The sequence below is a fragment of the Lissotriton vulgaris genome, chromosome 8 (assembly GCF_964263255.1).
Source record: "Lissotriton vulgaris chromosome 8, aLisVul1.2, whole genome shotgun sequence".
NCBI lineage: Eukaryota > Metazoa > Chordata > Amphibia > Caudata > Salamandridae > Lissotriton > Lissotriton vulgaris.
The window spans coordinates 469,134,137-469,160,094 of NC_141696.1; the positions used below are offsets into that span (position 1 = coordinate 469,134,137).

The 25,958-nt window shown below is 47.7% G+C and overlaps 1 protein-coding gene across 6 annotated transcripts in view; it reads left to right on the plus strand.

Moving 5' to 3' along the window:
- REPS2 (RALBP1 associated Eps domain containing 2) overlaps positions 1 to 25,958 on the plus strand; it is a 1,031,179-nt gene that overhangs the window by 597,384 nt on the left and 407,837 nt on the right. For 3 of the 6 annotated variants that reach the window (XM_086934261.1, XM_086934263.1, XM_086934262.1), the window contains exons 10-11: positions 13,592 to 13,669; positions 19,379 to 19,448. In XM_086934261.1, the coding sequence (XP_086790387.1) occupies positions 13,592 to 13,669; positions 19,379 to 19,448 (148 nt within the window). The remainder of the gene's footprint in view (positions 1 to 13,591; positions 13,670 to 19,378; positions 19,449 to 25,958) is intronic. The other 3 variants (XM_086934264.1, XM_086934266.1, XM_086934265.1) reach the window with 1 other exon arrangement.

The window sequence follows — 25,958 nt, forward strand, 5'->3', positions numbered from 1 at the left end:
CGCCTCACCCACTGCACCCATTCCTCTCCCAGTCCCATGCGCAACATCACCTTAAATAAGTACTCACACCCCACCATGTCAAAGGCTTTTTCGAGATTGATGGAAAGCACAGCTGCCTGGCTTTTGGTTGGGGTCTCTGCATGATATAGTACAGAATAAAGCTTGGGGAGATTATAAGAGGTGTTGTAAGTGGGAATAAATCCATTCTGGTCAGGGTGTATTAATGTCTTCATATGTGGGAGTAATCTCCCGGCCAACACTTTGCTTAGAATTTTAATGTTCATGTTAAGCATGGAGAGAGGCCTTTGATCCTTAACACCTGCACCAGCCTGTTTTGTCTACGGGAGAGGAATCACCAACTGTGTGGAGCAAGGCAACTCCCCAGACTCATACGCGTCAGCGTACAGCTTGACAAGATGCAGCGCTAGTAAATCTGTAAAGCGTTGGTAAAACTCTGCTCGAAGGCTGTCCGGCCTCGCTGTTTTGCCAGGCGCTAATGCGCTAAAAGCTGCTCTGACTTCCTGCAAGTTCATTGGTTCTCCCAATTCTTCCTGGTCCTCCTCCAGTACACGGAGAGGCAGAGGCTCCTAGAACTCTCGAATGTGCAGCCGGGAAGCCTCAGTCGGGCTGTATACAATTGCTCGTAGTATGTTAAGAAAGAATCTTTAATCGCGTCCAGGTCGCACACCACTTCCTCAGTGTCTAAGCTAATTTGAGTGATTGGAGGTCTGATCAATCTTGTTAAAAGACGGTCCGCCTTCCCTTCCTCTCGCTGCACCTTATCCAAGTAGTCCTTGTGATTGTAACATTGCAGCCAGACATCACAGACAGTTGGGCCGCTTGAGCCGTTTTGTCTGTGGCCTGAGCGTTATCTAACCTGTGGATGCTCCCCTCCAGGTCTAATATTTCCTGTTGGAGCTCTCTATGTGCCCCTGTCGCCTGTCTCATACAATGGCTCCATACAACAACCTCCCATTCCACTTGAGATGAGGATGCAGTATTGACATTAATTGGAAAGTACGTTTCTAGGACTGTGTGCAAAGAAGCACGGAAAGGGGCATCCTCAAGCATTGCAAGGTTCAATTTCCAGGTGGGTATCGGGGGGCAACGTCCCGGGGGCTGGTGTGTCATTAGCAGAGGGCTGTGATCCGATAGTGTGCACCCTAAGTATTCAGTGTGTTTAACAGAGCTAATGAAGGCAGGGAAGTACAAGAATGTGTCGAGCCATGTATGCACCTGATAGACCGGCGAAAATAAGTAAAATTCCCTATCCCTATTGTGATGTAGCCTCCAAGTATCTTCAAGACCCCAGTTTGAGATCCAGTTGCAGAACCCCAAGGCTGTGCGACGCGGCTGTGACCCCAACAAAAGAAGGTGCGAGCAGTCAATAACAACGTCCGCAACACAATTAAAATCTCCCCCAAGTATCAATCTACCATTTAGTTTATCGGCCAATACAGCAGAAAAGGATTCCAGAAAGCCTATGTGGTCCTGGTTAGGAGCATAAATGTTGCCAAGGGTAACCTCCTGCCCCGCCAACCTTTCCGTGACCAGCGCGTACCGGCCTACTCCGTCCAACCATGAGCACTCAGGAGCGAAAGGGACCCCCGACTTAACCCATATTGGAATCCCTCTGGCAAACGCTGAGAAGATGGTCGCAAAGACCTGGCCCACCATTGTCGCTTTAGCTTCCCAGCTTCCTCACTGTTCAAGTGGATTTCCTGGAGCAGTGCAATGTGTATGTCTCTATGCCTCAGGTATGAATAAATACTATGGCGTTTTGCAAAAGACCCCATTCCTCTAATGTTCCATGTGAGGAACCTTATAACACTACGAGTGTCCGCCATTCGTGTTGAGTATCATCAAACGTCTTGACGAAGGAAGCCCACCCCCATTGCCCCCCTCAATCCTGCACCACTCCCCCCTCTGCAAACATCAAAACACAAAATACAAACAAATGGACCCATATGATGGTCAACACCCCGACCCCGGGGCAGTCCGACAATGGTCGGCCGCCCAAACATCATGTGAAAGAGTTAGTACTAAATGATGCCCAACCTAGTATGGCACTCAACTGGGGTAAGCCTATAAGACATATATCAGGACACTTCCACCAGTCAGAGCGCACCAGCCCCCAAAGTGATGGGGCAGCTCGGGGCATGAAACAGGCAACTGCAATTCACCATTCTCCAATGTGGCACATACACTGTAGCTTACCAAATACATCATATAATATTGTCTGCAGTGTTAGGGGTCACTACCGGCAGCTTCACACTATTGCTACGGGATGTGTCAGATTCATTGTCCTCAGTCTCTCTCGAGAAGCCGCCCCCGCCCCCGTGGCAGGACTCCGGACCTGCATGAGCGCTGCTACCCCCTGCAGCCCTCTCCTCCATCTGCGATGAGGAAGGTTTCTTCGAGGTCCCCCTGCAAGGTCGTCGTCTCGGGCATTTCCCAACTTCTGTGGCCTTCTGTGTGGTAGATCCAGGGCCCCTGTATCGTGGTGTCTTCCCCTTGTAGGCCTCCAACAGTCCCAGGCATCTTTAGGACTGTCGAAGTAGTGAGTGTTCCCTTCAAGCATTATTCTCAGACGGGCTGGAAACATCAGAGAGTATTGGAGGCCTTCCTCTCCCAAAGCCTTCTTGACCTCCAAATATGAGGCCGCTTCCTCTGCACCTCCAGTGTGTATTCCGGGAAAAGGGAGATTTTACTGTTGTCCAAAATGAAAGGGCCCTCTGCCCTCGCCTTCTGCAGGAGAAGGTCCCTGTCCTGAAAGTTTAGCAGACGGGCCACCACAGGCCGCAGAGACCTCCCAGGAACCAATGGCTAGGCTGGTACCCTATGGGCCCTTTCTAGCGTGTAAAAAGAGGACAGACCCTCAGGTGCCACCACACTTCTGAGCCAGTGCTCAAAGAAGGCCACCATATCATCACCCTCCATCCCTTCTGGGAATTCCCAGGACCTAATGTTGTTCCTCCTGTTTCGCCCTTCGGCATCCTCGGCCCTTCACTCCAGTAAACACAGTCTGATGTTCCAGTGTGCCTTTTGTGCTGGTGCTAGTTCTGCAACATTAGACTCGGTTTCTTTAACTCTCTCTGACAATTTCTTATGTTCTTCCCGCAGTAGGCTGAGCCCCACCGCAACTGTGCTAATGTCCTGGTGAAGGGTGGCCTTTTTGTCGGCTATGGCCTCTGAGTTGTTGCTGCACTGGATTCTTTGTGGTAGATTGCGACTGTTCCTGGGCATTGTCCTCCGAGTCTTGAAGGGCCCCTGTCTGGCGGCCTCTGGGTTTGCCCATTGTGTCAGTGGCCAGCCGGGCCAGATCAATGACCACCATAGATTTTTGTTTATTGAGGGTAGGACACACTACAGTCTGAGTTCGGCAATAAACAGAGATTCCCTATCCCAGACAGGGCCGTGACACCACTTGCCAGGGTAGGCCTGCTTGGCCCTCACCATGCTGGTCCGATAGTCTTTGCTTTGTGCATTGGGCCTGACTACTGCTCCTCCTCAGGGCTGACAGCTCTGCCCAGGACCCACTGGATTTTCCTTTGCCTGCTGAAGTCGTGAGCCGTGGAGCCCAGTAATCCACAGGCCCAGCCAGCACAATCTTCGGACTCCAAGTTAAGGCCCAGCGCCTCCCTCCCAGGAGTGCCCCTGCCAGCGCTCCACCCCGGTCGCCTGACGAAGACCCGACTCCTGACGGGTACCAATTTGTTTACGCCCAAAAACTATGCACCAAGTCCAACAGGCCAGGCCTGTTCTGTCCGCCTCCACAGCCCCACTGGTAGACTCCGAGATGCTGTTCAAGCAGGTCGCGTCCAGCACTCAAGCACACCAGTCTCCGTTTGCAGCAGCACACACAGTCCAGATCAGGGGGGGGGGGCATCACAGCCTCCGGCGCCACTTCCAGGCCAGCCCCTGGGAACACAACCAGCGTCCCACCTATAGGCCTGCATGCGAGGTCCCAGGCGCCAATTCGTCGTCTCCGGCCGGGAACGAAGGCCCCAGGGGCACTCAGCCACTATCTGGGACTCGGGCGCAGTTCAGCATCATAAGGGGTGCCCCAGTGCTGGGGCCCAGCCAGGCCACCACCAGCCATCTCACTCACCAGCCGTTAGACCCACAGGGGGGGGGCCTTCTGCGGTGCTCCAGCGGCATTCAATCGTGTCTCAGGGACCCACCTCCCCCCACCTTATGGGTAAAAAACTACACGCAAGCCAATGTTGCCCGACAGGGCCCTCAGGCTGGACCAGCACTGCCCGCCTCTGCAGCCTCGCCGGGAGACCGAATGACGCCACTCCAGATGGCCCTGCTCCGCCCTCCTGGTCCCCCGCCGCTGTGTTAGGCGGTAGCTGCAGTCTAGGGCAGGGCGGCCTCTCCAGTATCTAATGCCCCTTTAAGGTCTGTCTCTCAGGGGGCCCGATCAACCGCCGCACCATTAGGCCCTTATGTAAAACCGGGCGCTGGTGCCCCGCCCCAGACGGGGCCTCAGGTTCTGTGTATTCCCCTCCCCGGATGTGCAGCTGTTACCTCTCTCCTGGGAGCTAGTCGTACACTATTGAGGGCGTCCCCGCATCAACGCACCAACAAAGCTCGGGGCTCACCCCTGGGCCACTGCATCCGTCTCGATCTCGGGGACCTCCGCAGCTTCTGTCGCTGCTGTCGCCCAAAGTGCACCACTGTTCACAGAAGCACGTCGATCGCCCATCCAAGCACTGGCTCCACGCTCGGAAGTCACCTCGGCGTTGTTCACGGCCGCCATTAGGCCGGCCTCAGTCGTGTTCCACATGCAGCAGAGTGCTTTGCCCAACTGCACCCGCCGCCAGATCTCAGAAGTCTCCCAGGTGCACCCCACGGCACGCAGGCCACTAAGGGGCTGGTGGGAGTCTAACAGCTCGCACTGGCTGCCTGTTCCAAGAGTATTAAGTGTGGGCTGGTGTGGAGCTCTCGGCTCATGCGTCCGCCATGCCCCCTCTGATTGGGTGCCACTTATGAATTGAAGTGATGTCACAGGGAAGTATGACATAGTGTTATTCCAGTTTGTCACAGGAAGCTAAAAACATACATGTAATGTGTTGGAAGACGCACAAGTGGTATGACCACATTCACGCATGCCGATTCTGGCGCCGGTTGCGACCTCGGTGGATTAAGAAAGAAACGGAGAAGGTGGTCCGTGGATGGACCCTACTTAGCTTCTCACTACGTGTGTGTGTATTGGTCTTCCTTCAAAGGGGCCTCACTACAATACACACTACTGGACAGGTTGCTCCTTGGAAGAACTACAAAAGCATATAGGTAACCTACTGCACACTGTCCATTGGATATCTGACACTGAATGCTTCAGTGATTTTTAGGTTGGAGTCCAAAACGTATGTACAGTCATAAGGAAGACATCAATATATCATTCCCCCCTCAGGAAAGATTCTGAGGGAGGGTTTGGTACATACATTCAACCTTCCTAAAAACGCAATATGATATTGCCAGCCTCATGTAATCAAAATAGAAATCACAAATAGAAACGTATACATACATAAGAGGGGCTATGTGTCAGTCCTCTTTGTCCACTGTCTTTCGTTTTTTGATTTCTCCTGACACAGCATACAGCGGTGTGCCCATTTGAGCCATTGCCTCTCTTGTACTGGGAGTGACAGCATTGCGTCTGATGACATGCACCTAAAAGGCGTGCCAGGGCCTGTGGGCCTCCACTTCGCTTTTCCCTTTCTTGTTTCCTTTTATTCTGTATCATTTTTATTTATTGTTTCAAATGTCTTCCCTTTTCAGTAATTTAAGTCCAATATTAATTTTTCCATGTGGCAATCAGAATCATATTTTCTTGTGATGTGTATTAAAACTAAATGTAAATGTAAATGTAAATATAGTGTATTTTGTAAAGTGCACAGCTGCCCCAACGGGGCGTCCCGGCGCTGTATAACGCTGTGGAACCCTTCCTGGGCACCCCCAAGGTGAAGCCAGGCTTCTCCAGTATTAGGGGTGTCTTTCATAGATTCACATGCTTGAATATTCCCCGTCGTCGAAGCGGGAGTCCCACGGTACATAAAATAGCAGTAATATATGCATGTATAAGTAAAATCATTATAATTATAATTATAAAAATACATATACATATATAAAATACAGTAAAATATCCATAAAACTCAAAAGTACCATAGAACAGAATAGGTCCATAGAAAGCCTAAGGGAGAAATCAACTATGCAACATATCAGTGTCATTATGTTTTGGTCCAAATTCCGGCCAATCAGGCCGCAGCTCCCTCTAGAACCTTCTCCTCAGAAGCCCAAGACCTCAGATTTTCTACCGCACGTCGTGTGAAGGGAGTCTCCCTGAGCTCTGCTCAGTTTTTTCTTCTACACTTGCTGTTATTTCATCATAATGTCTTCAAATAAGAAATCTTGTTTAAAGCTTGCTCTTCTTGTGGTAAACTGCGCCTTTTTCATGAGGATCCTCACAGTAAATGTATTTACTATCTCTACCCAGACCATGAGGTGAAGAACTGTAAGTACTGTCGCACTTTTCCCCCTAAGACTCTGAGGGATAGAGAGGCCCGTCTCCTTCTGTGGCTACAGAAGTTGAAGACTTCAGAGTCTGTGGTTTCTGATGCTGAAAGTTTTTCTTCTGGTGTTTCCAGATCCTCTCAGAAGTGTGGGTCAGAAACAGAGGTTCCATCTCCTTTTCTTAAAAAGAGTAGACTGTCGGAGTCCTCCAGGAATGTTTCCCCACAGGATTTGCTTCAGGGCACGTCTACGGGACCTGGTTCTCTGACGTCTGCGCCCAAAGCCTTGCCGTCCTCTCAGAAATCTGGCATTGGCTCGTCGACGGGCTCGCCTCGCGCCCGTCGACATCTTCAGCGACGACGAAGTCTGTCACATCTACGTCGACGACGACATGTTCTATGTCTTCTTCTACTGCGTCGACGACGACCACCTCGTCGACGACAGCTCAAGCAACGAGACCTGTTACGTCGATTATTAAAATCTCGTTGACGACTCTCAAATCAGTACCGTCGACGAAGAAGTCATCGTCGACGTCTACACCGTCGACGGATCAGTCGTCCATGCGAATTCCGCAGACTAAGATTAAGTCATCCAAAAGAAGCTCGTCGTCGGGCCCATCATCGTCGACGGGCTCATCATCGTCGACGACAGCCTCGTCGACGACGCCTTCATCGACGGCCATCACTTCATCGTCGACGACTTCGTCGACGGCAACTTCAACGTCGACGACTAAAGCTCCAAAACCGTCGACGGACAAGAAATCTTCGTCGACTACGAAAAAACCTCCTATTTCATCAAAAGGTTTGTCGGTTTCTCTTCATCCTCCTACCACAGCTGCCCCTTTTACAGTGGTTACGGCTTCTACATTGAAAACAGTGCCTCTCATTCAGCTAAGTCCAATACGGAGTGGAGCCCGTCTTCCGGAAAAATTGTTTCAGTCAGGAGGTGAGGAATCTGACCATGAATCTGAAGGGGAACAACTGTTTGGACAGGCATCTAGTCCATCAGACTTGCACATTAAGTGCCAAGAGTACAGTGATGATGGAGACGAAGGGGAATACGTCGAAAGTGGGAATGATTTATTTCCTGTTGACGAAGCAGAAACAATAACTTCAGAACCAGTTACACAAATACCTTTATCATTAGTCAAAAATCTACAGCACATGCTTGATGACTATAACCGCAGGTTCCCTCCATCTACACCTGCCTCCCCAGCATCACAACCTCCTCCCCAACCTCAAACTCAAGCACCTGCTCTGACTCCTTCCGCTGCTCCGGAAGGAACTCGTCCTGACACGGATAATGAGGACCCTGCACCTCAGGACACTGATGATGACGATGACGTCGATATGAATGAGTGGGACAATTACAGGGCACAAACACCTTCCACTCCTCCCACCTCACCTCTTGCATCCCCTCCAGTGGATATTGCAAACTTCCATTCTTTAATGGTCCGTGCAGCGAAACGCTTTCACCTCACTGTCGAGAAACAACAACATGAGAGTGAATGTTTCTTGTATGATTTTAAAGATGTTTCACAAAGACAATCACACACCATTCCAATTATAGACTTTATTAGGACTGAGGGTCTTAAATTAATGGAACATCCCAATTCAGTGCTGCTGTCTTGCCCAGATTGGACAAAAAAATATAAGGCTCCAACGTCTGCTCCAGCCTGTTTGGTGTCACAACCTAAAGCAGAGTCCGTTATTACTCAAGCAGCACAGAAAAGATCTCGTAATCCGGCTACACCACTCACGTCTCCTCCTGATCAGGAGGGCCGCAAGTTGGACTCTATAGGAAAAAAGTTCACCACAATGGCGGCCACTACTGTCAGAGCGGCAAATACCTTAGCTATTCTGGGCCGCTACGACCGCCAGATGTGGTCCGAGATTGCCGCACTGATTCTCCAGATACCTGAAGCCATCCGTGCAGAGGCGCAGGCCATTATCCAGGAGGGAGAGGTAATCTCGTCTGAGATTATTGAATGCGCACTTGACATCTCATCCACGGGCTTTCGTCAACTAGCTGGGGCAGCAGTTTTGAGGCGTCAAATCTACAACCTTTCGCCCGGAAGTACAAGCAAAGGTCCTTGACTTACCGTACGATGGAGAGTCTTTATTTGGCAAGCATGTAGACAATGCTCTTGAAGCAATCAAAAAGGACACTGACACCGCTAAGTCCTTAGCCACTCTCCAATACAAAAAGCGACCCTTTCGGGGGGGCACGAGGTAGAGGCGGTGGCTCCTCTACTTTTCGTGGCACAGGCCAGTATCGCTCATACAATACCTACAGCGATAACCGACAGAGAGGTTCATACCAGAACCAAAATCGCCAGTCTTCTTCCAGACCATACCAACGGAAAACGACTTATAGAGGTGGCGCAAACAACAAAAAACAGTGACAGTCTCAGTTCCTTTCGTCTGCCGACAGTGCATCTTGGAGGTCGCATCTCAAAGTACATTTGCAAATGGTCCGAAATCACCTTCGACCAATGGGTCCTGGACGTTATCTCCAAGGGCCATACCTTGGAATTCACAAAATTCCCTCCCACTCATCCACCTTCGGGACCACCCTCTCCCCACCTCAAAGAACTTTTGGCTCAGGTAAAACTAATGATCCAAAAAGGGGCCATCGAGGTAGTGCCGCTGGACCAACGCGGCAAGGGATTCTATTCCCGTTTTTTCTTAGTAAAGAAAAAGTCGGGAGAGTGGCGTCGAATTTTGGATTCACGGGCCCTAAACAAATTCATCATTGCTAAAACCTTTCAGATGTTAACTCTGCTTCAAATCCTCAATTACCTCACTCCAGGGGAATTCTTCTCAACGATCGACCTCCAGGACGCATACTTTACATGTGCCAATCCACTCCAAACACAGGAAGTATCTGCGCTTCACTGTTGGACACTTACATTTCCAATTCAAGGTCCTTCCATTTGGCCTCCGCTCAGCACTGAGGGTCTTTACCAAGATCATGGCCCCGGTAGCTGCCTTTCTACGCCTACGAGGCATACAATTTTATCCATACCTGGACGATTGTCTCATAAAGGCTCCGAATCTTCAACTGGCAATCCAGCATACACAGACTTGCCTCTCACTGTTTCGAGACTTGGGACTTTCCATCAAATGCCAAAAGTCACACTTTCGCCCATCTCAACGGCGAGACTTTCTAGGAGCCTCACTAGATTCTTATCTGGCAATGGCTTTTGTCTCCCAAGAACGACAAGACCGTATGCTCCAGATGGTGCGATCACTCCAGTCAAAACTGTACGTTTCAGTCAGGATGTTGAAATCATTCCTCGGCATGGCTTCTTCTGCCATACAGTTGATTCCCCACTGCAGACTTCATATGAGAGTCATCCAAGAGGAATTAGACAAGCAGTGGAAGCAGGTTTCAGGATCGTTCAACAACAGGATCCTTCTCACGCCCTGAATCCAAGAGGCTCTGGAGTGGTGGGCTCACCCTCCAAACATTTCAAAGGGTCGGTCTTTTCAAGACGTTACTCCAACTCTAACTCTTATGACCGATGCATCCCTGGAGGGCTGGGGGGCACATCTCGAAGGCCTCTCAGTGCAAGGAAAATGGACCGCGGTCCAACGCACTTGGCATATAAATCTCCTAGAACTCCTGGCGATCTTCCTGGCCTTGAAATCTTTCCACCGGATCGTTCAAGGTCAATCGCTGCTGGTGAGAACAGACAACACCACCAGCATGCATTACCTGAACAAGCAGGGAGATACCAGATCCCTTTTGCTTTCCCAACAAGCACAGGAGATATGGACTTGGGCGATTCGTCACCAGATTCACCTCACTGCCATTCATGTGCCGGGTGTTTCCAATGTTCTGGCGGACACACTCAGCAGGTCTTTCTCGGACAACCACGAGTGGGAACTCAATCAACCAACTCTGGAGTTCATTTTCCGCCGTGGGGTCATCCGCAGATAGATCTTTTTGCGACTGTCACCAACAAGAAATGCCAACGCTTTGCAAGTCTTCATCCCCACAGAGAGTCGAGCGGAAATGCATTTTCGATCAGCTGGTCGAACGCATTCAGCTACACTTTTCCTCTGCTTCCTCTGTTTCCACGCTGGTTGCACAGGATGAGGCTTCAACCCTGCCAAATCATCTTGATCGCACCCAAGTGGCCGAGACGTCCATGGTTCCCGGACCTCCTCTTGTTCTCCCAGAGCGAGCCAATTCCGCTTCATCCGTTGCCTCACCTCCTCACGATGCAATAAGGGCAGATTTGCCATCCGAATCCAGCATACCTTGACCTCCATGCCTGGAACCTGAGCACCATGAATTTACGCATCTGACCATCAACGCAGACTGTAGAAAGGTGTTAGCGCACGCCCGTGCTCCTTCCACCATTAAAACCTATCAGCTGTAGTGGAAGCGTTTCTGTGTCTGGTGTCACTCCAAGGCCTTGGATCCAATGACTGCTAAACCAGAGCAGATTCTGCCTTTCTTCTTATCCCTTGCGAAGTCAGGACTTTCCCACTCCACTCTGAAGGTATTTCTAGCGGCTCTCTCCCGCTTCCTCCATGATGGATCTACTTCACTGTATTCATCAAGAATCATTCAACAGTTTTTCAAAGGTCTCTTCCGAATGTTTCCACCCATTCGACGGTTTCCGCCTACTTGGCGCTTAAACCTAGTCTTGTCTCAGCTCCTCCTACCTCCATTTGAACCCATCCATTCAGCAAGCTTGAAATTCCTCACGTGGAAAGTTGCCCTGTTACTCGCCTTGACGTCATCCAGGCGTGTCGGTGACATTCAGGCATTCACAATCCAGCCTCCTTTTCTCCAATTCTCAAAGGACGCTGTGACATTACGTACTAATCCCAAGTTTATCCCGAAAGTTCCCAGTGATTTTCATCTCAATGAACCGATCATTTTAAAAACTTTCTTTCCGGATCCGCAAACTCCTGCGGAACGCTCATTACATTCCCTGGATATAAAACGTTGCCTCAAGTTTTACATTCAGCGCACTGCATCATTCAGGAAATCTGATCAACTGTTCGTGGCCTATGGCCTGATCTCTAAAGGTCAGCCTGTTACCAAACAAAGTATTACTAGGTGGATTTCTTCCACTGTTACCTTTTGTCACCAGCGGGCTGGTAAGCCTCTTCCAGCTCCAGTACGTGCCCACTCAACCAGAGCTGTGTCAGCTTCTACTGCCCTCTTTGCGGGGGTACCTCTACGACACACCTGCAGAGCTGCTACGTGGTCGAGCAGCCATACCTTTACGAAGCACTACTGTCTGCAGTCAACTGATGCCGCAGATACAGCGGTGGGTCAGAAAAGGGGGTGGTGATGAACAGAGTGTCTGAATTAAGCAGACCACTCTTACCCAGTCCAAAGATCAGGGCTTGATCCATCACCGTTTTTTAGCTCACTGCACCATCCCAGCTCAGAACTTGGCTATATGCAAATTAGTCTGACCCTGGCCCAGTGCATCATGGGAACAGGGCAGACCAAACTACCAAGCCAACTCTTATACTGGGAAGGAAACAAGCTTCCGGGGACTGGTTTCTGGCATTTCAGCCGTCTTCGGCCCGGCTTGCTTGAATCCTGATGGTGCAATGAGCAAGGGACTCACATCTGAGTATACCCTTCCACGCTTATGGTGGACAAAAATGATTCAGAAAAGGGGGTGGTGATGAACAGAGTGTCTGAATTAAGCAGACCACTCTTACCCAGTCCAAAGATCAGGGCTTGATCCATCACCGTTTTTTAGCTCACTGCACCATCCCAGCTCAGAACTTGGCTATATGCAAATTAGTCTGACAGATACAGCGGTGGGACAAGCGGTGCTGCGGAATCTTTTCCATTAAAGGTGAGCCTCTGCTGCTACCCGCCTCCAGTCATAAAGGTTTTCTTTTAAGATGTTATTTTCTTATATACTTGAATTGTCTGTTACCTTTATGACTTATATGATGATTACTGCTTTCTACTCTTATTCAAGCATGTGAATCTATGAAAGACACCCCTAATACTGGAGAAGAACATAAGTTACTTACCTGTAAACTGTGGCTCTCCAGTATTGGTGTCTTTCATAGATTCACATACGACCCTCCAGTCCTCCCCTCAGAGGCTCTCTTCTCCTCAGGCACTTTTGGTTACTCTGTGCTACGAAAATCTGAGGTCTTGGGCTTCTGAGGAGAAGGTTCTAGAGGGAGCTGCGGCCTGATTGGGCAGAATTTGGCCCAAAACATAATGACACTGATATGTTGCATAGTTGATTTCTCCCTTAGGCTTTCTATGGGCCTATTCTGTTCTATGGTACTTTTGAGTTTTATGGATATTTTACTGTATTTTATATATGTATATGTATTTTTATAATTATAATAATTATAATTATAATTATAATGATTTTACTTATACATACATACATATATTACTGCTATTTTATGTACCGTGGGACTCCCACTCCGACGACGGGGAATATTCAAGCATGTGAATCTATGAAAGACACCAATACTGGAGAACCACAGTTTACAGGTAAGTACCTTATGTTCATCCCAGTGTTGTAGGGGCCGTTGTGGAGATTAAGCAAGCTATTGCCCAGAGTTGCAGCGTGGGACCCATGATTAGAGAAGGCGCCGAGGCGAGAATTATCGAGTCCGCGGACATTGAGCCCAAGACCCTGCCGCGTTGGGACTTGAACCCTGGTCCTGGGCATGAACTCTACTTCAGAGTCTGCCTCTCTAACCAGGGAGCCACACTTCTTCAAAAAGGTCTTCTTTACCTCCCTGATAGGTAGCACCTTTACTCTTCTATTAAAATTATATCTACGATGGTAAATTATTTAGTATATTTAGATTTTTATTGGAAGCACCAGAACACCACATTTACGGAGTGTCTGTCTTTTTTGGCATATGTTTAGGATAAAAAATACAATTTTCACAAGATCACCAACTTGTCTAGACCCATTGGGTTTGCCAATGCATGTTTTTAAATGGGGCTCTATGGTGGGTGGGAGCGACAAACTAAATTATCAACTGTAATGTACCAACCTTGGATGCCTCAATGAAAATACTCTCCTATATCATACATTTCTTTCCGCACTTAGCTTGAAACTGTATCTGAAGATCCGGTCAATGCTGAACCCTTGATTCTCTTTGACGTGGAGACGCCCACTGCTGAACCAGTAAGCTACTGTCGTTACTATTTAGTGTGTGTTAACAGCAGTTGCAAGACGCTGAACAAGTGATTACAAAAACAACTGTATATAAAAGAATTACATAATGTCATATCCAATTAAAACATTTAAAAATTAGATTGAAGTTCACTAGTCTATGCGACAGAGCCATCCCATGCTTGAATGTGATGCAGAGAAAACTGCATTAAAAGTGCCAAACGCTAAGTAGTGCAAGTAAATGGGCAAATTCCATAGAGTAGCATGAATCTGAGTTATTGGCAATGTGAAGTCCCCATGACGCATTCACAGAAAGACCAAGGTAACAAGAGAAATAGAATTTAGATAAGATACCGTAGGCTTGCATAAGAATTTGAGAAGATGCAAGAGTTAAAATAAGATAGTTTATTTCCACGTGAAAGAATTGGAAGGCTATATAAAAACTTTATAAATAAATACATAAATAAATAAAGCTCTAGATAAGTGAGGTTCGATATGTGTTTTATGACAAGAAGTTATTATTAGTTTTATTTTCTCCAATAATGATAATTGTTATACAAATAAGCAAACTTTCTTAAAGTCTTAAATTACAACTTCTTAAAATGTTTGGCTTCTTGCTAAGGTATGGATACGTTTTAACAATTAATGAAGCAATAAAAAACCTTTTTAAAACTCAGACTATTTTTATATGGAAGGCAAAACTACAGATCTAAAACTGTGTGCCAGAGATGCCATAAGTACAAATTCATTCTGCTGCCATTATAGAGTAGCTCCCTCTATTTTGTAGTCAACAGGATGCAGATAATTTGACGTTTTTGTTAGATGCCAAGAGCAATATTTTGTTTTAATACTTCTAGAAATGTTCCTCTTTGGGCTGTTTTTTTTGTGATTGGGACTTATTGTCAAATTCCCATTGGTTGAACCCCATAGCAAATGTATCTGCTGACAGTCACAATGATTGCATTCCGGGCTATTTAAACATAGAAGCTGCATAGACTCTTGGAGCAGATGTGCCTACATTAGTGAACATCTGCACACGAACGATCATGGATGCTCTCAACATGGTGCATTGTATGTCCCACTCTCTCCAAGTCACTTACAAAATACTGCGACCGGTAGCATTTTTGGAGAGACGCCTTATGCATATTCTAACCAGTGATAGGTTTCATCCACCAGCTTTATAAATACAGGCTGTTCCAGGGCTGGTTCACAAAATAGATCACCAAAGCTCCCACAAAAAACCTCATTATGATGCACAGGAGTGTCTCTTTCCGGTGTTTTTACAAATGCACAATCCGCCATTAAGCAGATCTTAGAATTGCATGATTTGATTGTCTAATGGACATTCAGGTGTTTGTGCATATGCTGGCTACTGAAGCAAGCTAATGCGTGAAACATGCTGTTGACGGCTACAAGTAGAGCGTTGGTGGCTGCTGTAGACTATTAGCAGGTCCTTTCTAATGCTACTGATACGTTGCATGACTTGCACCAGGGAGCATCTGTCTGTTTAGTTCTGCCTAGACCATGTGAGAACAGATATGTGTGAATGGTTGACGTAGTTCTACAGTCTACGCTGGACAGCCCGATGAATGGCACCTGATCTCCCTTTTAAATGCAGACATCTGATTAATGATTACGCAGACATCTTTTTGAAGGGCTGCTCTTCCATTGGCCATATTTTTGTTCCTGACAGACCTGCAAAAGTCTTCTGGAAAAGCAGTTTCATTGGCTACGCTGATTTAAAGGCTAAAGGGGAAGGAGAGGCTTTATTCGTACTCTTTGTCATCTGCATGGGTAATTCAGCTGTAGGTCTATGTACTTTTGTTATGGTTATTATTTTTATTATAAAGTGTTATAAAACGCATAGGTACCCAAATGGGTTTCCCATTGCTAAGCCCTTCATGGTACCTCCCTTAAAGTAGCTCTGAGACACACTGGCAGAACAGCCAAGTGTTGTTTCTCAACAATGGTGGAAGCACGTTCCACAGTCTGGGACCTCGGTAGCAGAATGCCCAGCCTCCTCACTTTGTGGATTGCAGAAAGATTCGAGTTCCTGGAGCGTAGGGAGCGATGTGGCTTACAAGGTGATACCAAAACCCTGAAGTAGAAAGGACCTGTGTTTGATAGTAGTTTGTGTATATAGCATAGTGCTTTAAAATGAATTAGTCTTTCAACAGGTAGCCAGTGGAGCTTGTGCAAAAGCTTGGATAAGGAGGACAGTCTTGTCGGTTTTAAGAGGAGTCTGGCGGCAGTATTTTGGACTAACTGCAGTCACCTGAGTGCAGCCTTAGAGACACCCAGATAAAGAATATTGCTGTAATCCGGTCTGGAGATGATCAAAGTAGGTGTGGGCGGAAAATCCGTTCCGCTCGCGGATTTTGCGGATTTTCGGGAAATCCGCAATCCGCGAGATTTGCGAATCTCCCGCAAAATCCGCAAATCCGCGAGCAGCGGATTTTGCTCGCACTGCTCGCACTGTTCGCGTGAGTTCGCGTGAGTTCGCGCCCCGCGAATAAGTGCAAAATTGCAGAAATACGATCTTAGCAAAACTGAAAGTAACTACTTACCAGGTTCAAAAGTTCAGGCTCATCATTAGTAGCCATTTCCTGTAGTGCTTCCTGAGGGGCCCCTCCAGAGTTCAGTTGCCAGTTGAAACTGTTATGTGACCCTGCTCTGAACCTCAGAATAGTTACACATATGCCACAAAGGTCCTGAATTACAGCTAAGGGAGACAAGCAGGAGCCAGGCTGGAAGTTAAAATCCATTAATCAGCCCCTAATTCATTATTGTCAGTTGGGGCAGGGCAGGTGTTGTAACTAATTTTGCAACAATGAAAGCACTTAGCAAGTGCAAAAGATCACTAATCAGGGCGCACTAAGGAAGCAGGTGCCAGCTAAAAAAATATTCTGTGACACATTATTCAGCCCCAAATTAATTCAGGTCACTTGAGGCAGGGAAGGTGTGCTTTGCTTTGCCGAAAATAATGTACACTGGACAACCAGAGGGTGTGGTGATGAAACAGAGGGTGGCATGGGTGGGCCAGAGGGTGGCATGAGTAGTCAGAGAGTGGCAGTGGTGACAGAGAGTGGCAGTGATGAAGAAGAGAGTCCCAAACAGGCTGGACACGTAGAAACAACAAGTTCGCGAAACTTGCGACCCGACAGGTAAGTTCGCAATTTGCGAAAGTGTACAAAACCCTCGCGAACTGGCAGAAACACGGGCGAACACAAAAAAAAAAAATCCGCAAATTCGCGGGAATTCGCGGATTTTGCGGATTGCGAATCCGCAAATCCGCAAAATTCGCGAACGCGAGATCCGCAAAATTCGCTCAAGCCTAGATCAAAGCCTTTATCAATATTCTTTCCGCTGATCCAGGAAGGCAACTACGATCTTTCCTAACCATCTATGCATTCCAAAGCAGTCAGCCGCTACCTTTGCAATCTGGAATTTCATTGGGCGCTTATTATCTAGCCAGACACCAACATTCTTAACGGATGGCCCTGGGGTTAAGCATGCCTCAAGAGCCTCAGGCCACAAATGGCGTCCCCAAAGATGGGGCTGGTTACCCACCAGCAAAATCTCAGTATTGTCCCTGTTCTTTTACATTTGTTAGAGAAGCTATTTGTTGCCAACTGATTTATTTTTCCTGTTGTTCCTGGAATAGGAGGCACACTTGTCCTGGGGTTCCTTTTTTTACTCTTTAGGAGTCTCCTAGGTGTCTCTTTTCATGAGAACGTGAGTTTGGGGCAGCACATAGGTTGCCTCCTCTACTATTTCTAGGCTGCTCCCTCCAGATTATTAGTAGTTTATGGATGTCTTTAAGGTCTTTGGGTTTCCATGGATTTCTAAGCCTCTTCTGGGTGCATTCAGACCTATTCTTATGGGGTGTTCCCTTCTCCTCTTGACACTCAAATGGCAGTAGGTGGCTGGCGATGACCCTCTGAGGGCACACTTTCTTTCAACTGGTTGACGTTTATGAGGCACAATCGCAGTGTTTTGCGTTTTATAAAAAAACACTTGGTTTTCCATCAGAGACGGCCTCATGGACTGGAACATTTCTTTCTTTATCAAAGCATAGAAGGAAGCCTTGGCGGTACAGAATGGAGCTTAATGTCGAGTTGCTCCTTCATGTCATTTTCCCATTTGCCATGAGCCGGAAGGTAGGAGGGCCGATGTGCCGATTAATGCAAGCTGCTCACCATGGTGATTCTTGTATTGAATGTCAATTGCCGTCCTTCATCCAAATATCAGTATCACCAAGCTCCCCCTGCCCACCTCAGGGGGCTTTGGCTTTCTTCTGTATGGAGATTGGAGCATGGGGAATGTATGAGGGCGTGGTGCTGGGCAAAAAACAAGACACCTGCAGCCTGGACATTCGATGAGTGTGGAGTAAAAGGGGCTAAGATCTGTTAGTGTGCAAGTCACTACAGTGGGTAAGTTGTTTTTTCCTTACCAATATTGTTACAACTTATACAATTTATTTTAAACATTACTCTGATTGCATTGAAGTCCTTCAAGATGTGCAAGCTTTAACCCTTGACTTGAGAGAAGACTTAATTCAATGGTATGTATTAATGATGCGGTGCACTGGTCCACTTTGCGGCTCACACTTTTAAGTCTCTGCCAGGCTCAGAGTGATTCAAAAGGGGATGATGGACGGAGCGTTTGAGCAAATCAAACACTCACCCCAGTCAACTGATCTGGGTTTATTCCATCACCATTCTTTAGCTCACTGCGCCACCCCAGTTCAGACATGGCCATATACAAATCAGTCTGACCCTGTGACTCATGGGAACAGTGCAGCCCGAACTGCCAAGCCATGTCTTCCCTGGACCGGAAACAAGCATCCTGGGACCGGTTTCAGATTCATAATCCTCATCAGCCAGGCTATCCTGGCTATCTTGAATCCAGTGGCAAAGTGAGCAAGGGACTCACGTCTGAGCATACCCTGCCAACTTAGGGCGAACAAAGCGATACAAAAGGGGATGATGGACGGAGCGTTTGAGCAAATCAAACACTCACCCTAGTCAACTGATCACAATTGTGATAGTCCCAGAAAGGCTGCGATCTCATTCTTGTACTTGCGCAAGAGCCCATTAGAGCAAGACGAACTGGCTGTTTGAAGTCACCGGTTGGCTTTTCACAGTGCAAATGGCAACGCTGCCTGCATTTGAAAGGGTAAGGGGGGTATCAGATATCTACCAATAGATGGGTCAGTGAGTGACTTCACCTACCTACAGAAGAATTTCTGAGGAGTCATTGAGAACCCCTTTTTCAGAGGCATCCTTGGGGAGGACTGACTGCACCACCTCAATGTTGCACACAGTAATCGCGCTCCTCATACCGTCTTTGCCTCTACGCTCAACTCTGTAATATGGCATGGGTGTAGAGACAAAGTGTCTCCTCATTTGCCTGGGGCCATGTCCTTAGGCAAATGAGGGAATTTCCCCTTGAGATTACGGTTCTGCACCTCTCGCACCGCCAGGGTCTGTGTTACAGAAGGGAACTTGCAAGCACCTGGGGCCACTTCTCTGTACCAAACTGCCCCAGGGGGCATAAAGTGGACTCACTAGCTTAGTTTATATTGCCCCAGGTGGAATTTTTTTTGAACAATGCATATGTACCAACCTATGAGTGAAGCTAAAATAGGTCTATACCATAAAAAAGAGTTTAATCCTATACTGACATGATATTTATATGTCTTCTCTTTTTGGTTTAAAGAAGACGTCAAATGAAGGGACACCTGGTAAAAGTGCTATGAAAACAGACCTGAACAATGAAGATCCGCAAGGTATTATATGTCAGTGCTTGTTATTTTTCGTGTTCTGTACAGTAGTTATGGCAGCTATTCCTATGGTGTTTCCTCACTCATACCTATCTGAGTCAAATGTGAGACTGTGACGTCATTGAGAGATTTGGGGACTCCCTCTTCAATTTGGAATTAACAGCATGTGTATGTTGCAGTCCTTCCACTTCCCTTGTACCTTTCAGCAGTTATTGAGTCTAAGGCAGTTCAGTGTACATTTATTAAATCAAAGACAAATAATTTTAACCAAACAGTTTGCAAAGTAGAGGTTTGCAGAGGATTTCTTTTTTTGTCTGCAAATAATGTCACCACGCATGGCAAGCACTGAGAAGTTTAGGCCCTAGCGAGACCCTATAACCCAATGTCAATGCAACAACAATGCTGTCTGTATCTGCTTCAAAGGTTTGATCTGTAGGTACATCTGGGGCTTACACCCCCTGTCTACTATCGCCTTTAGCCTCCTTGCTTTACATTTTCTCACGGTCGCTGAAGGTTTCATTCCTATTGGCATGTGTTTATGTTCTTTGTTAATAACTAGTTGCAGTCCTGTACAGCAGCATTCTTTTCTCTTTTTACTTCACCCGTTGAGAATTGCTGTGTTCTGGTGTTTTTTCCCCATCTTAGATGTTTTCATTACTTTTAATTTGCTATAGTCAGGACTCAACTTTTGCCTGTTTGTGTTTCTGCACCACTGCTGTGTGGACTGCTGAGTTTCCTCTGGTTCTCCATAGCCTTCATCCAGTAGAGAAGCGTCCTTTTAAAATTTCACAGCCTGTTCTTCCTTATATCTTATTTGTGTCCGGATCTGCTCCACGGAACTCGGTTGTTGCTCAAAAGGGTCCACCTCCAAATGTCACAAAACCTCTAGTATAAACACACAGAGGCCTTGAGCCATTAGGCGAGGGATAAAAAGAACCAGGAAGGGAAAGGGAAGGGTCAGCAGGGAAAGGGATATACCTGCAACGACAAGAACATATATATCTATTAATACTTAATCAGCCACAGTCTACTCTCATTAGGTCTCACTAGCATGAACCATAGGTACCTTATGGTATGTTAGAAACCAGCCTTGGCACAACACCGAAAACCTCTCTTGACACTCTATGTACCTACAGGAACACAAACATAGGTCAAAGAACAGATACACTCATGGAATACCCATATCGCTTGATTCAACCCCCTTGCTCCTAACATACCATGAAAAGAATGCCAGAGGGAGGAAAACTGGAATCAGGTGGATAAGGCAACTCATATACTGAAATAGAACCAGAACCAAATGATCCCTTGAAATGCAGGTAATCCTCTCAGCTCCTTATTTGTAGAAACGGTAGTGCGTGGGAAGCAAGAACCACATCACTCCGCTCTACTAGGCATAAGGATGATTATCAAACGAACAAAGTTCCCAGCAATAAGTTATAATAGTCAGCAGCACTGCTGCGAAAGAAGCAAGTATTCCTCCTTGCTCAAACAGTCCGACACAAAGAAGAAAAAAGGTCCCTTATTCGGGAGCACGGTAGCGTGTGGTTAGCCTTCACCACTGTGCTCCGCGAACCCTAATCCTTTTAGGAAAGAAACAGTACTCCCCGTAGTTGTCTGCACTACGATTGAGGAGAAAAACGGCAACGCATGGCAGTCAACCACAGCGCTCCGCTTACTATGGAAGGAGAACAGATACGGCCTGACTGAACGGCCCGCTTGTATCTGCAGAGGCTAGAAAACACCAGTCTCGATCCTACCTGGACCGCTTGTCCCTTGGGTTCCGACGCGGCAAGGAAGACGCCACCCCCCGAGCTGCATGCACGGCGTCTCTGTGCGGCGTCACTGGGCAGCGTCAAGGAAACCGGAACTCTCCGAGAATTACACGCAACAGGAAGCGTGTGTGTGTCATACAAGTACTCCCCGCGTGCCGGGAATTCTGGGAAATGTAGTCCGGACTCCCGTTTCCGGCTACGAAGATCGCAATTCAAACACTGGCGCCACGAGAGTCCAGCAATGCAGGCGCAACCTGTAAGGTCCTGACAGTATGCCCTCCCTCCTAGCGCCTTCTAGGGCCAGGCCGTCGAGGGTATCTACGGTGATACGCACGTACCGCCTCAGGAGCATGGATGTTCTGCACAGGCTCACAGGAATCATCCTCAGCCGAGTATCCTTTCCAGGAAACCAGATACCACAACACACCCCTCCGAAATTTGGAGTTCTTGATACTCCTCACCACATACTCAAACCCATCATCACATAACACAGGAGGAGGCGCATGTCTCCTGGCACCAAAAGCAGGTTTCCGCAGATTACAATGGAACACCGGATGGATTCTGAGTGTTCCTGGAAGTTTTAACTTGTATGCCACCGGATTCACTTGTTTTGTTATGACATAAGGACCAATTTATCTAGGGTGGAAGATACTGCGCAGTTTGAAACGGATGTTCTTGGTGGAAAGCCAGACCTTGTCCCCTACAGCATAGGTTGGGCCTGCCCTTCGATGTTTGTCCTCCCCTCTTTTGTACTCTGCCTTTGCTTTCAGCAGATGAGCTCTGATCTTTCTGTGCACTGCATGTATGTTGCGTATTTGCCCATCACAGTAGGTTGATCGGCCACCCCTTCAGGGATGCTAATGGGGAGAATCCGTGCGTCAAACCCATATGTGGCACAGAAAGGCGAAACCCCCAATGAACTGTGCCAGGAGTTATTGTATGCCACTTCTGCCATCCACAACAGGGAGACCCATGAATCCTGAGCTTCAGCAGCATAACATCTGAGATATTTCTTCAGCGTTTGGTTCAATCTCTCAGTCTGCCCATCAGTCTGCGGGTGGAAGCTAGTGGAGAGAGAGGACTGGATCTGCATGGCCTTGCACTAGGCCTTCCAGAACCGGGCGATGAATTGCGGACCTCTATCCGAGACGATCACCTCAGGCCCCCCTTGCAAACGAACCACATTGCTTAACAACAACTGTGCTGTTTGGCTGGCGGTGGGGAGATTCACACAAGGAATGAAGTGACCCATTTTTGTGAGACTATCGACTATCACCAGGATTGCCGTCTTGCCTTGATCAGGGGGTAAACCCGTAACAAAGTCAACACTGATGGTTTGCCACGGTCTGTTTGGCGTGGGTAGAGGCATCAGCAGCCCTTTCTTTTTTCCTGTCTCGTTCTTAGCTCAGGCACACTCCTCACACATTCCTACCTACTTGATTACATCTCCTTTGAGGGTTTCCCACCAGAAGTGTCGTTGCAACAACTGCACTGTTTTGGTCACTCCGGAGTGACCTGCCAGCACGGAATCATGGCACCATTCAAAAGCCTTCTTCCTTAAGGCTACACTGGGATGAACATCTTGGCTTCCTGAAAAGGCAGTCCCTGTTTTAGAGTGCAACCATTCCCCAACGTAGCCCAAGACACCCATGCATCGTGAGATCTGGAGTTACGTATCAGATCCAAAAAGGTGTTTGCTTGAACTACGCAAACCACCTTTCCTGGGTCTACTATCGCCTCTAAGGGTTTGGTACCCGGAACGTCGCCAGGATGTGACTGTCTGGACAGGGTATCAGCTTTCTTATTCTCTGCCCCAGGCCGATAAGTGATGACAAAGTCATATTCAGAAAAAAAAAACATCCACCTCATCTGTCTCTGTGTGAGGTTCCTTGCGGTCTTCATGTACTGAAGATTTCTGTGACCTGAGAACACAGTGACCGGGAACGTGGCACCCCACAGATGTTGACACCACTCCTGAAATGCTTTCTTTATAGCTAACAACTCTTTTTCAGCTATAGTATAGTTTGTCTCTGCTGGACCCAGTTTTTTGGACAGGTAGGCTACGGGATTCAGTTGCCCCGTGGTCTGGTTCCGCTGTGACAAGATGGCCCCTATTGCAGTGTCAGAAGCATCTGCTTCCACTACGAACGGAAGTTCTGGTTTGGGATGAGCCAGAATGGGGGCAGTGGTGAAAGCTTCCTTCAAAGTCGTAAAAGCTTTATTTGCTTCTACTGACCAACAAAATGAGACTCCTTTTCTGAGTAATTTGGACAGAGGTGATGCCACCAAAGAAAACTGTGCAATAAACCTCCGGTAATAGTTCGCAAAGCCCAAGAAACTCTGCACATCTTTTACATTACATGGAACTGGCCACTCCTGGACAGCCTTCACTTTTCTTTCTGACATTTGCAACCCAGTAGGACTTAGGATCACCCCCAGGAATTCCACCTCTGACACCTCAAATTCACACTTACTCAGCTTGCAATAGAGTTTGTTTTCCCCCAATCTCTGTAGAACTTGAGAAACATGGCGTTGGTGGTTCTCGGTCCTCTCTGAGTAAATGAGAATGTCGTCGATGTAGACGACCACACATACGTCCACAAACTCCTTCAAGACATCGTTAAGGAAATACTGAAATGCCGCCGGGGCGTTACATAACCCAAACGGCATAACAGTATATTCATATAACCCGTAACGAGTCTTGAAGGCAGTTTTCCATTCGTCACCTTCCCTTTCGTCACCTTCCCTTACACGCACCAGATGGTACGCCCCCCGTAAGTCCAAGCGGGTGTATATCTGGGCATCCCTTACTTGATCTAACAACACCGTTATGAGTGGCAAAGGGTATCGGTTTCTTACGGTGTTTTTGTTTAATACCCTATAGTCCACACAGGCTCTCAAGTCTCCATTTGCCTTTTTAATAAAAAACAAAGGAGAGGCTGCAGGGGATCTGGAGGGTCTGATGAACCCTATCTCGACATAGTGATCAAGGTATTCTTTTAGGTGTGCTGTTTCCGGAACCGACAGTGCGTAAACACGACATGACGGCAACGTGGCGCCCTCCACCAGATCTATACAGCAATCATACATACGGTGTGGGGGTAGTTGTTCTGCTTGGCTCTCACTAAACACATCCTCGAAACACTGATATTCTGAGGGTAGGATGACTTTTTTCTCCGCGGCAGTAGCCACCACTACCGGAAGAAAGAAGGCTGCCGTAGGCTGTGTCTGGGAGGAGTCCAGATGTTCCTTACATATCTCCGTCAAAAACCGAACCTCTATTGTATTCCAATCGATCAAAGGGTTATGGTAGCTTAGCCAGGGCATTCCCAGAATGACCTCATACTGAGGGGCAACTATGATGTTTAAAGACAGTTTCTCTCTGTGCCATCCCTCTGGTCCTTTGAAAGACAATTCCACCACATCCGTCTGTTCTGTAATGAGACCCGATATCAAAGGCTTCCCATCCACGGCTAACACCTCCTCAGGGGTCGCTCTAGTAACTCTGGCCAGTGACAACGAAGCTACTAGACTGCTGTCTATGAAATTCCCCGTGGCCCCTGAGTCAATCATGACTTTGACCTGATGTACGCTCCTCTGACTCTCCAGTCTCATGGGAAGAACTATATGTGTCTCTGTTTCCTTTAAAGCCAGAATCGTTAAGGAAGGAATCTTCAAAGGCTGGGATTCCCTATGGTCTTCCTGAAAGTCCCCTGGCACAGCTCTTGACTCACCAACCAAAGAGACCGCTATTCTCTTACTCTTGTTCCATACGCCAGAAGTCTTTGGTTTATTGGGACACTCTTTGACAAAATGTCCTTTTTTCCCACAATAAAGACATAACCCCAGGGCTCTACGGCTTTCTTTTTCTTCCCTGGACAATGGTGCTCTTACGGCTCCAACCTCCATGGGTTCTGAGCCTGGGTCAGAGGAAGGCAAGGACCTCTTGGGAACGTACTCAGACCCCCCCAGGAACTCTGTCCCACCTTCTTCGTTCACCACCTCTTTCATTTTGTCTACCATCTAATCTTAAGGTTAGGTTTATCATATCTGTGCAGGTAATCGGCTGAGGGTCTATCTGTGCTATGATGTCCTTTTGTCCGTCTCTCAACCCTTGGTAGAAAAGCGACATCCTTTTTTCCACTGGCCAGGACGTCTCTGCCACCAACCGGTTGAAGTCGGTCAAGTAAGATATCAAATCCCTCCTACCCTGCCTGAGGGTGAGCAGCTCTCTGTCTGCGCTAAAAGTAGTGGCACGCCTATCAAATACCCTCTCGAATTCGGCACGAAAAGCAGTCCAATCCGAAAGAATGGCGTCATTCTTTCTCACCAAAGGTACCGCCCAATTGGCAGCATGCCCAACCAGATAGGAAATGGCAAAAGCTACCCTTGAGTGATGGTTTGGAAAAGAGGCCGGTTTGCAGGAGAAATGAAGCATTATTTGTGTTAGAAACACCTGCGTTTTAGTCAGATCGCCAGAATACCGTTCAGGACTAGCCAACGGTATGGGAGGGGGAACGGTGACCTGTACTTGTGCAGTGGACGCATCAAAAGGGTTTCTACTCAATCTGTCCACCTTATCCCTCAAAGCTGCCGCCTCTGTTTTGGAGGCGGCTAGCTCTTGTTGAACCAGCACCAAGGCATGCAGTACGTCTTCCAAAGTAGCCATTGTAAACACAACCGAGTCGGGCGGAGCTAATTTCGTGGGCGTGTAATTCTGTCCGGATCTGCTCCACGGAACTCG